Below are 12921 nucleotides of genomic sequence, written 5' to 3' on the forward strand. Positions count from 1 at the left end.
CAGATGTAGCCCTCATTTGACCTTAAATTATACTCAGGTCATGTCCAAAATCAAACTATGTGAAAGAATATTAAGTTGGTTTCAAGGAAGTGGTGATAATGTGTATTATATCAGATGCAAATTGGCTTTTCTTCAAATACACTGAAGCCTTTTTTTGTTTCATATTTTTATTTTTTAGGAACTGGTAACAAATTGCACCAAAAAGTGATTAAATAATAAAACGATCACTATTAGTATTTGTAGTGGTAGTAGAAGTAGTAGTAGTATATTCAGTATTATATCTAAAATGGCACTGCACATATCTCTTCAACCAATCACAAACTCAAGTATTTAACTATTTATATATTTTTGTCCATAATAAATATTTCCTCAGCAGTGGTGTGATGGGAGTGAAACTCCGAGCTGCTGACCAATCAGAGGGAGTCTGTGCATCATCCCAGCAGCAGCAGCATCAGTGTGTGTGAGTGTGTGAGTGTGTGTGTGCAGTAGTAGCTTTAAACAGGGGGAATCTGGACACCCTCTCTGAATTGAATAGGACCCTCTGCAGGCAGGCCGTGCTTTTTCTGTCCCTCTCAATGTGCTTTTTACCAGATGGAAGCAGAGGTCTTAAACCCCCAGATGATGGCAGACGTCAATGGCAACAATAAAATCAGTAACGCGGAGCTGGAGGTGGTAAAGCTGCAGGAATTAGTCCGAAAATTGGAGAAGCAAAACGAACAATTGCGGACACGAGCGAACGCTGTAAACAATTGCTCCATCGGCCCTCATCTCCAGACCTCGTTGTCGTGTCTGCATGGGGGTACAGCGTGTTCAAGTGACAATTTATCCTGTAAATATGGCATCCCGAGTCCGACACAGTCTCATTCGTGTGCCCTCGGAGCCCTCGGTTCACCGGAGGAGCCGATCGCGTATTTTCAGCCGAGCTCTGTGTCTCCTGACGCCGCTGAGGAGGACAGCGTCGCTCCTGGAGCCACCGTTTTGGATGAGGTTGATATTTTGGATCTCAACACCGTGCTCCCTATTGTAGAGCCTGAAAGCTGGTAATTATAATCTGTTCATATCTACCACTATATTGTACATTTATATCTGCATTTGCGGTGAAAAAAAATCAGTGTTGTGTTTCATTTGCTCTGCTTAATAGGCCACAGGATTGTCAACTAGCCACAATTTTGTGAATTAATGTGTAATTCTACCCTGACATACTCTTATTGATCACATTATTGATCCATGTCCTCCTGGAATAGACTTGCAGACACCAGCGAACAGACTCAGTTTGTGCAGGAGGATAAAGAACAAAAACAGATTTGAGACAAGCTGTGGGCATCCCAGAATGCACTGTGCGTGCAGTATGGGTATCTTTTCAAAATAAGAAAGCACTGGGATGAAATTAGAAACAATGCCTCCCTTCAGCCTGTGATCCAACAGCTCTGTGTGCAGTGTTTGGCTCCAGGCTGAACTACTTTGAAGCACTATATCTGCTCTGCTGACTTAGGTAGTTCACACACTGACATGCTGACTACTGAACCGTCCCCAGCTTTTCATATCTGATGTGATGATGTGGAAAATGTAGCACAACGCTGAATGTAGCACCAGCGTAATATACTCACTCCATTTAATATCACTGACCCTCAAGGGTTAGGCATGTAACCATGGCCTATTTGCTGACTGAAAGTTCATTTCTGTTTCGGTTGTAAGTGACACATCATTTTTTTTTACAACCAACCTAACCTCCAGCCAATTGTATTCATATATCTTGTTTCTTGATTATTTTACAGTCCTGTAGGCTAAATTCAGAATTGTAAAGCTTGTTTTGCCCGCTTTCTTAAGTGGTCAGATTCATTCCACTTATAGCAATTAGCTGATAAAATAGGTATCCAGTTTCCAGGTTATAAACTCCATTTATTTTGTGTTAGTTCTGGCAAAGGTACAGTGGGATGCAATTTATGGAAAGACAATTACTTTCAGTAATCTCCAAAAAATCGTGATTAATATATTAATTATAAGTGAAATAGTGAACATTTCCTATTAGAATGTCAAGATGGCTTTTTCAATGTATTATTCTTTTCATCCCAAACCCCACTCTTGTCAAATCAAAGTCAGTTATGATAAAGAAAAGCCGGAAATTCACATAATTTAGAAGCTGAAAGCAGATAATATTTGGTTTTTGTGGTCAACAATGAATGACTATTAATCCTGTATTGATTCTCTTATTTACAAATTGACTAATGGTTTCAGGCCTACCAGTATCTACAACCCACAGTGAGAAAATATACTATAATCCTGTGTCTCACTGTAGCGGTCACGTACTCACATCCTATATCACTGCATCGAGTGAAGCTGTCACCACTTGAATTTTATTAAACAGTACTGTTGGTGTCATAGACATAGTTTATATTGTAGCTAGTAAAAGGGAATTGCTTTTTGTGGGAACTTTAACAGTGTATTGCCATTTGGGTTCTATAAAAATAATTCCCTTTACACAGCCTTTGCAAAGTCATGTTTTGCTTTCATTTATGAAATATCGCCACTGTAAAACAGGTCCCTCCAGATCTTCCAAGATACACAGTCAAGCAGCTTCCAGTTTATTTAACTTCAGCTCTCTGTACAGTAACAATATGGGCTGTAAAGCTCTCAGGACTAATTTGTGGGTTGTGCTGTGTGTTGCAGGCTGTATGTGATTCCCAAATCCAGGCTTCAGGGTGAGAGTGTCCTCAGCCCTCTGCAGTGGTGCAGGCAGGTCCTGGACCACCTGGGGCCCGAGGTGCAGCTGGCTAAGATGACCCTCCTTCACAGACTGGACCAAGGTACATACTGTGTATTTATCACTCAGATTAACGGCTTGATCTGCGGCCACATGTGGACATCTGTTTCTCTGGCTGCTGACATGTGATCATAATCTGTGACGTACTCGCAAAATGTCTCCACATATCACCAGCAGCAGTTTCTGAGCCGTGGGAGCGTTTTCTCTGCACGCAGCTCCGTGGTTTCTCACCATTTGAACATTTGACTCACTCTCTTTGAATTGATGGGTTTTTAAGCACCTCAGCTTTCTTCCCACATAGTGATTATTTTCTGTGGTAGTTGGAAGGACTCCCATTTATACATTTCAGTGTCTCCAGAGAATAATTAAGACCAGTTTATGGGATTTACTCTGCCTGTATAACATAAAAACAATTTAGTTTGGAGGAACTCATGCTGTGCTGGTGGACGGCATCACACCATGTTAAGTGGAAAATGTGGAGATCAGCGTAGAGGGGATTATAAAGCTGTAGTCAAAGTATCACCATTACAATGAAACGCCAACACGTGGTCACATCTTTCCATCCTCAACGTTTTCAAGGGATGTTGATATTAATTTTCAGAGAGTTAGATGGGAAGATTAATGCTGCTCTCATGCCTTTATGTTCAAAATGTAACTGGAGCCAGCAGCCGCTTAGCTTAGCATAAAGACTGGAAACGGCTAGCCTATTAGTAAACCACTGGAGAGGACACAAAATCACAGGCCAACAAATAGTCTACATTAACCCTCTTAAAAGCCACAGATGTGTGTGTGAATTTTAAGCTCTTCATTTTAAATTCAAATATAGTGCTCAAAGCCAACAAGGGCTGAGTAGCTTCACAGATACAAATATTTTCATGCACACTTTTGACATGGCTTTGAGTATTGTTCTTATTTTTGGTCATAATTAGGATATTCTATAACTTATACATAAAACATAGTAATACAGCAATTTAGCCCGCTTTATACATGATTATAATTTATAACCATATCCAGGTTGCTTGTGGTTCATTCTGGTATTAACATTTAGACTCACCCACATCCTCCACTACGGTTATTAACTGTATTTTGCTCCATGTAGTCACCAGCAATGAAGGATCAGGGTAAAGATACTGCATCACTATTTTTATTTTTATTCCAGCATGTAAACTATTGTGACATAGGCTAATGTGTTTTTTTGCAGATTTAAATCAACATAACTTAAGCTGCACACCTGCGCTCACAAATTGAGTTTCTCAGCATATTGTGGTTAACTACAACCAGAATATGATGCTCATCTCCACCAACATATAAGCAAGATACTAAAGTGCTACTCAAATACATTTGCTGCTTGACACAGTTTTTTTGGATGTGGTGCTTTTACCATTGCTACACTCATGCACAGGGATATGGTTTCCATGGGAACCATGCTTACATTAACTGGGTTTTTGAAGCCGATTTGATCCACATAGCCACTCCAATAGACTGCACAAGAGACTCTTGTACTGTTGCACACAGAACTATTTACTGTCTGTATGGGTATGTCTGTGTGTGCTTAGATTTTAATATTTGAAACAAGTTTTCCGAGATCCACCTTCATATTTGATGTGTCCAAACTGGAATTTAACAATGCGTTTGTTAGTATTTGTTTGGATGTTCATTAGTGTGAGTGTGAGTGTGAGTGTGCGTGTGCGTGTGTGTTTGTGTAAGGTTCAAGGTCCACTTCTTTCTCTAAAAGCTGTATTCAGTGAAGGTTGGCTCTCCTCCTGTGGGTCATGAATACTTCCTTGTCTCTGAGCTCCAGTAGCTGTTGTTTGTGTAACTGGCCCTGAATGCTAGTTTCATCCAGGGCCAGTTGAGGCTAATTGTGTCAGGAATGCCTAATGCTCCTCTCTGTCAGGTGTGTGCCTCTCTGACTACCAATCAGGGGAGGGAACTCTGTTTACACATTGAAAACACATTATCTGATGAAGTTGTGCACTATTACAATTGAAGGCCTAACGGTGGATGGGATATGTAGTTTGAAATATTTAGTAATGATTTTAGAGACCAACTACATTTTTAATGAACACACAGACTGAAAACCCTTTCCAAAATAGACAAAGGTTCAGCACCTAACAACAGCTCTAAGGAAGCTTTAAAAGTGTTGACATTTGACAAGTCCAGGGTTATAAAATAGTTGCTTTAGTCTATAGGAAATTATAATAGTACATGCTGGTACAGAAATGTAGGGGCTAAGGGTAAAAGCTTGTTAATATTTTAGCACTTTAGTCCAAAAAACATGTGGCCCACTTATTAAGTATTTATTGTTTTGATGTGATGAATGGCAGAGGACATATGGACATACATAGTAAATGTCTTTGTCTTTACAGACATATACACCTACGTCTGTAAAGACAAAGACATTTACTTATGAGTGTTCTATAAATATATGTTTTCACTAGCCACATTTTACTGACTGCTAGCCATAATTGATTAGTGAAAAAAAAACCACTTTCTAATAAGGCATACTTCATTAACATGTAACAAATTGTCATGTAATATGCCAAATGCTCCTCTTGTAATAAAAGGCTGTCTCAGTCTTTCCATATTAGTTATTTACTATTGAGCTGAACTTTATTAATGATGTTTTAGCCAATAATAAAGCTTTGAAATACAACATATACCTTTTAATAAACAAATATGGGATGACAGCATTGTACCATGAATTTAATGCAGCAGGAGTTATTTTTAGCAATATAATAGTAACCTCCAAAACCCAAAGTAGTAGATCTAATTCTACATTTTTGGAATGGAATGTAGCCTACATGTAAAATCCCTGCTTATCCTAAGATCCCTCCAAAAAAAATCTGTAGTTTATCCCAATAAGCTGCAGTAGTAAGATAAACCTCGTCTTACTGTATCAGCCTCTACTGTCAGAGCCAGGACCTAATCATTTAAAACATCAATACTGAGCTGTAAAAAGCAGATTAACATTTGGCCATAGAATGTTGGAAAATAATCAATATGCTCTATGTGTGTGTGGGGTTGTTTGTGTGTGTATGTGTGTGTGATACATGGTGAAGCAATCACACTAACATGTCCTTCGCTACAATCTTGTGTCCAGCTAAGCGGTGGCGAGGAGTGTCCTCCGTCCGTCCTTACAGCTGCATAGAGGGACTCTCCACCCTCAGCTGCCCCGTCCTGCCTTACACTAAACCTGCTGCACTAACCGAGTCCCCAGGTAACATAAACATATTCTACACATGCATATCTGCTAACCTCAGAGAGTGACTCTAATAATCAATGCATTGATTAGTTAATTGACAGTGATGTGCTGAGTAACCATTTCATTTACAAAATAATGTTTATTGTTGTTTCTCAAGCCAAAATGTAAAAAGCAGAATGTTTTAAATCAGTAGTATTATTAAGCTTTTTACATTTATTACCAAGGGATTTTGTAAAGACATACATGGGACCAAGAGGATGAGTCCTGATGAATTATGTGACCCTCAGATATTTTTCTTGTGTCAAAATGTATTTTTGTCTAACACTTTGTTTTACGAACAAATACCTGTAAAACATTCATAAGAACTCCAAGTTACTTTGTGTATTAGAGCCAACGAGGAAATGTGAGCATGCTAACGTGCAAAACTAGGACGCTTCACAGGGTAAACATTCCCTGGTAAATGTTGTTGCCATTGTGAGCATGATAGCACGTTAGCATGCTGATAATAGCATTTAGTTTAAAACACTGCTGTGCTTAAATGCAGCCTCGGATATTCACTAGTATAGCTGTTGACTCGACTAGTCTTGTTCTTTTTTATTTAACCAGGGTAATTTCCGTGCTGTGTTTTTAGGAACGCCCTTCTCCACATTCACACACTCACACATTGAAACTGCAGTACAACCAGAGTCTGATCTGATGGCCTCTGAACAGCACTGCTTTTTGTATTCTCCTCACTCAGTTTTATCCTGCCAGTGTCAGGACTCAAGACAACTTCTTCAACCAAAGGCCACTGTTGCCCTCTTTCCAAAGTTTAACAAAACAGCATAACAAAAAATCGGAAATGTTGACAAAACGTTCACATACATTCTTACATTTAAAGTCTATTCCTCTTTAGACATAACAGTCTTTGAAGCTCAAATTCAAACCCACTTTTTCCTGTAACCTCATTTGTATTGCTACATTTCAAATCCAAAGTAATAAGAAAACATATCCAAAGTAATTTGTTGCGTCCAAAATACTTATGAAGCTCACTGAATGTAGCTAGTCTAGATTCTTAAACAACCTGTTACTTGCAGTTTACAAACAGATTACAGGCGATTCCAGGCAGGAGATTATCTGCTCATGTACTCGGACAGATTGAAGCAACCACCAGATAAAAAAACCCTCATCCATATTTTATATAATGGCAGAAGTCAGTGGGTTCAGGTTAAGCTTTGATTTGCATGTTAATGTCGGTGATTGAATCTTCTCTCTCTTTTTCTGTGTGTTTCTCTCCATCCTAGCTCCATCATCTGCTCAGTCTTTACTCCAGTCGACTCTACCTTTCAGGGCCAGCTGCAACCTCAGTGACAGAGCGCCCACCTTCCTATCAAACTCCAATCTCCACAGTAAGACCTCACTGACAACATATCTCCTCCGCTCTGTCAGTCATATCTGCAGTTTCACCTAATGTGATTCAACACCCATCTGGAATGATTATCAATACCTTAACGTCACATTTGATATGGAAAAGTCTGTATCACGTGTATTTGATCGAAAACCAATCAAGGGAATTATCCTGGTGATATAACGTGTGCGTCTCCTGTGTATTTTTAGACGTGGGTCGCAGGCATGCAGCGATCAGCCCACAGTCTTCCGTGGACAGTGAGGTGGGGGTGTCAGAGCTGGAGGACGACTCCATCTCTATGAGCTACAAACTGCAGGACATGACAGATGTGGAGGTCATGGCACGACTTCAGGAGGAGAGTGAGTGGACCATAAAAATGTCATGCAAAGAGATATCCTTCATGAAAACTGCAAGAATTGCGGGTGATAATAGAGTGCAGCAGGACTAAAACCCAGAAATTATTTAGCATATCTGCTCTTCAGATTCCTTTTTCTGAAATCGATTGGATTATATTTATGGGTTTCTGGTTATATGCTTGACATAAGGTCTGTATTTAAGCTTGAGAGATGTGAATGTTTTTTTTTTTTAACAAAATACAATAAATGAGTAAATACACCACTTTTTAAACAGCTTTCACTTGTCCCAAAAAAGATGGTTGCTAACGAGTGGCTAAATAAGATTAAAGTGATTGTCGGGGATAGCTAAAGTCATCATGCCAAACACAGGTTAATGCTGCTAAAAACATGCAACTGTGGAAAAGTTTTGTATGGCCTATTATTAGCTTTTGACTAACAGAAACTTTTGTTGCCACCAATCTTATTTTCTGCAAAGATTCAGTGGAAAAATCCCAGGCCTTTAGGTCGGACTACAGAAATATGCAGCTTTCTATCGGTTGCATTTAAATAAACAGTAAGTGCCCACCCTATAAACACTGAGGTCTGACCTTCTGAAGAGATTGAGATAGATCACCATCTTACATTACTAGTGTATGGCTGAAACTAAGATAAATGTTTGACCTTTGAACAGTTAAAATTGAGTTGACAGTGTCACAAATCTTGATGTGTGTTAAATTATGCAGGAGATTTCAGAAAAAACGTATCAGTCTGGTCTACATAAACATGACCGGAATAATAGATGAAGGGCGCCTTATGGAGAAAAAGGTATCATATACTATATGAGGTTCAGGTGTATGTTTTTCCACAGATAAAAGCATTGATCTGTCTCCCTGTAGGTCTCCGACAGGACTACGCCTCTACCTCACACCCCCCCACAGCCAGCCGTCGCAACTCCGGCTTCACCTTACACACCCTCAGGCGCAGTGAGATAGATCTGGAGGAGGAGGACGAGGAGGAGGATGACGAGGAGGACGAAGGGTACGACCAGCTCCCTCCTCCCCAGCCTCGACTGTTCCGCACAGGGTCTATGCAGCGGGGCGGCCTACCCCACTCTCACACCTTCTCCAGTATCAGAGACTGCAAACGCAGCTCAAACACACCTCAGTTTTCACTCAGCGGACTCTCACAGTACCTTGGACCCTCCAGCCTGAGTACAGAAAACCACACATTATACAGGAATAGCACAGGTGAGTGTTTCATGAATTTGTTGTGCACTTGATATGAGATCACTAAATATCCTTAATGTCCCATTTTTTTCTTAACACAATAACCCACTTTCAAGATGCCCCATAGTTCTTACCAGACAATTTCTGTGCCAAGAAAGATTTAGAGAGTTCTCTTGATTACAGGATTTAGTGTGTCAGTGTACTTGCGACTGACGTATGAAACAGATTTGATTGTTATGTTGAAGAGCATAGAGATGAATGGAATAGCGAATTTTGAGAAGTTTGATACCACTCTCATTAATGTACACTGTCAGCAGCAGCTTGGTGGTGCTTAGCATAACGACTGGCTAAACAGCTAGCTTTTCTCTTTGCAATGGTAACAAATCCAGGCTGTGTCTAGATGGTAAGCCTTGGTTCTAGGAAAATCTCTTGTAGTTTGTTGGGCAACGATTACCGCAAGAGTGTTTGTAAATCAAGGTTTACCATTTGGACCCAACTCAAAATCTCCCTCTAAAGCTCACTAACGAACACATTATATCTTATTCGCATCAAAACAAAAGTTGTTAAAATGACAAAATGCATATGGTTTTAAAGGGTGTTATGTTGAGAACTTTTTCTTGGCCAGAAGCAGTGACTTTATTTCCTCAAACTCTGAAAGTATTCCTTTGTTAGAATGATAGAAACATTTTTGCAGAGCTTCATATTGAGTCTACAACTTCGATACCTGATGTGGTTTGTTAATATGGTTGCATAGACAAGCTACGGAGAAGCATGCCCAACCTGCTCCGATCTCCCAGCATGCCCAGTGTTCCCAGCAGTCCATGCCTGGCTTCCCCTCTCAACCCACCCTCCCACGGCCCCTCCTCCCTGCCAATGATATCCTCCCTCCGGAGCAGCCAGAGCTTTGACTCGTCAAGTGGGCTTGCTCGACTCCAGTCCTCCAGTAAGGATATTTTCTTCAAGTCCATGAATAAATCAGCGCTGTGGCTCATTTTTATTCATGAGTGAATGTTGAGCGCATGGCAATTTCACATGCAGTAATTGCATTTCTGTCACTGATGTTGGATTTATTTATCTAACGGCTCACTTGCTGTGTTTCAGTTCCCTCCCCAGGCCAGCTCACCCAGCGAGTCCAGAGCGTGGGGAACTTTCCAACCACTCCCCGAAACCCTGTCAAAGCCACAGCTTACGTAAGCCCCACGGTGCAGCAGTGCCCCCCCCACCAGCTCCCTGCCCACCTCCACCAGTCTGCACTCCATCCCCAGCTGCACCGCGCTGCCTCAGCCCCTCAAACACAGCAGCAGTTTCGTACAACAACCTTTAAAAGCCAGCAGCAACCAGCCAGCTGTTATTCGCAGCTCCCTTCCTCGCCCAGCCTCCTTTGTAGGAGCAAGTGGAGTTCCACGTGCAAGCAAAATCACGCAACCCACGCGCAGGTAAGGCCAGATATAGAAAGAAAATGCAGTTTGATGTGATTGTTTCCATTTGTCTGAAGAATACTGTCTCATAGGAATGTGAATCATTGAATCTGTGCACGTCTCCTGTAGGAAATGGCTTTTCCCTCTGTCCTGCATTATCATACAGAATAATAACCTGGTTTTGGGTCATCATCACACTGCCCCACTCCCCTCTCTCTCTCCTTGCATTTCACATGCATTAGTTCCCTGTTGTTGGCAGTGTTGCTGTGGCTGCTACGAGATACAGTATGTTGCTGTTCAAGTATGCTGTCTGTAGTGTAAAAGGTTATAAATCCTGCCATTCCTGCCATTGCCGTGGATAAGCTGTATACATGTAAAAACAATGTGGATGAGCTAAAGCACGGCATGGCAAAGTGGTGCTGTTTTTTATAAATGCAATGTTCACATCCTGCTTCTGTCCTTAGTTGGCAAGCTCCGTCTGGTTCAACAATTTGTAAACTGTTTGCTCTTTCCTTTCTTTTTTTATAGCATAAATGAAACGATAATAGAACGTTTTCAGAATCTGCTCTTCTGGTTTACAGAATATGAGTTAACAGGGCAAACAGAGAAAAATAAATGTCAGGCAAAGGCTGTGATGTGTGATAATAGTCAAATAATTAATGAACTGTCAGAAGTTTGGTCCCTAGGATTTTTAGACTGTAGTAACGTTAATGGTCCAAAATGTTGTAAACGTGCAAAGTTTTCATCCAAAAACCTGCCAATGTTCTTTCAGCAGGACCCCAAACTCCCCCTCCTCCCATGCCCCAAGGGTTGCAATTCATATAAGCTCTCTAAAAACCCAGAGGGAAACCTGAGAATTTGCATTTGACCATTTTAAGTAACTATCATATACAGTTATTTAAATAAAGTACTCTTTAAACATTTACACTGTTTGTCCTGAAGGAGGTGCTATAGGTAAAGGTCAAACTTTCAAAGCCCAGCTAAATCAGTCTGTTTATGATACTTGAGTGGATATTACTTTTTATTGTATTAAAGTATTTAATCTAGATGTTTCTTTCTGTCCACAGTATGCTGACTCCTCCAAAGAGCGTGGCTGCCCTGAGTGCCCTGAGGGACAGCAGCTGGAAAGATGGCTGCTACTGAACACAAATAAACTGAAGTTCAAGAGGTGCACAGGGTAACGCTGCGTGGGACCCCAATGATTTAAGAGGATGCCCAAAGGAGGGCCCGGTCTTGGGCTGTGACCCAAGAGAGAGTGACTGTTAACATTTCTAAAGGGCTCTACTCCTCACTGAAGGACGGAGTAGAGAATGTACGGGTCCAGCAGGCTGGATCTCTACATTACTACCTGCTGTAACACAGGCTGACACTACAAAACAACCTGGCAATATTCTGATACTCTGTTGTTAAATGTGAACTGGGTCTTCTTTGATATGTGTTTTTTGATTTGTCATTGTGGATAATTAAGGCTTTCATACAAGAATGAAGAGTTCTTTGCAGTTAAAGCATAGGAAAAAAAACAGCCCCAGCTTTTGTACATGCTATGAATGATTTTGTACGACTAATTTTGCAATTATTGATTTTTGTCAGTCTGTGGTGTCAGATTTGAAGTTGAACCTGGAATTTTGTTGAATCCCGTGCCTGTTAAAAAGTAATGTAATTCATGTTATATTTATTGGCCGGACCTTGCAGCACTTTTGATCATAATTATGATTAACACTTTAAGTAAAAAAGAATATGACCTAAGTTAGTGCACACACGTTATCTTTCCTTTCTCTTATTGTTTACATGAGAGCTAAGATTTCTAATGTTCTTTGATAAACATAATCGCTGCAATGACATTGCACAAAGAGTCCTAATGCTTTTTCTGTATGACAAGACTTTAGAGAGGATGTGGATTTTTGATGTGAATAAAAGTCTTTTAAAATATTTGCTTTTATTTTCCAGTCTTGAATATTTACATACGTAGGAGGAAAAATCTTTTCTCAACCAGATTAACATCAATTATATTGTTAATTAAGCGTGGACCAGGAAGAGCTGACATTATTCTGAAATATTATGACAGTATTTTAAGTATGTAATATATTTACTTGCAAATTAAACATTTTAAAACAGTTGATAAACTGTTAAAAAACACGCTAATGATTAAAAACATTGCTGTACATTTTCAGAAACATTACATTGTTCACTAGTTTAGTCTAACTTGGGCAATTTGTTTAACTTTTAGCTGAAGACCATCCAATCTAATCGTCCAAGTTGTAAAACAACAAAGACCTGAAGGTGACATGCTTTGAGCAAACAGCATCAAGTCAACAAAGAAGTCCATATACTCTGAGTTATTTAAAATATAAAAGTGACGACTGCCCTCTAATTGTAGCACAGTTCATGTGTTTGTTTTTTTTAACTTTTATTGTCATTACATAGTACAGGTACTAGTAACGAAACGGTTTCTCTGCATTTGACCCATCCTAGTGTTAGGAGCAGTAGGCTGCCATTATTATGTACGGCGGTTTACCTGTAAGCATGGGGTAATGGTTTAACTTGACAAGTGTTATCGTCACAAGGGAGCCTGGAGCCAGAGTGACTAAT

General features: G+C 40.2%; 1 protein-coding gene across 1 annotated transcript; it reads left to right on the plus strand.

The window, feature by feature from the left end:
* Window positions 1–499: 499 nt before the first annotated feature.
* Window positions 500–12261, plus strand: slain1a (SLAIN motif family, member 1a). The gene is given in 10 exon segments (XM_034128563.1): window positions 500–1040; window positions 2668–2804; window positions 5865–5981; window positions 7250–7354; window positions 7563–7712; window positions 8585–8935; window positions 9669–9857; window positions 10016–10125; window positions 10127–10350; window positions 11400–12261. Coding segments are annotated over 10 exon segments (1908 nt in total). The 5' UTR covers window positions 500–591; the 3' UTR covers window positions 11476–12261.
* Window positions 12262–12921: the final 660 nt, after the last annotated feature.

This window comes from Trematomus bernacchii, unplaced genomic scaffold, assembly GCF_902827165.1.
Source record: "Trematomus bernacchii unplaced genomic scaffold, fTreBer1.1, whole genome shotgun sequence".
Taxonomy (NCBI): domain Eukaryota; kingdom Metazoa; phylum Chordata; class Actinopteri; order Perciformes; family Nototheniidae; genus Trematomus; species Trematomus bernacchii.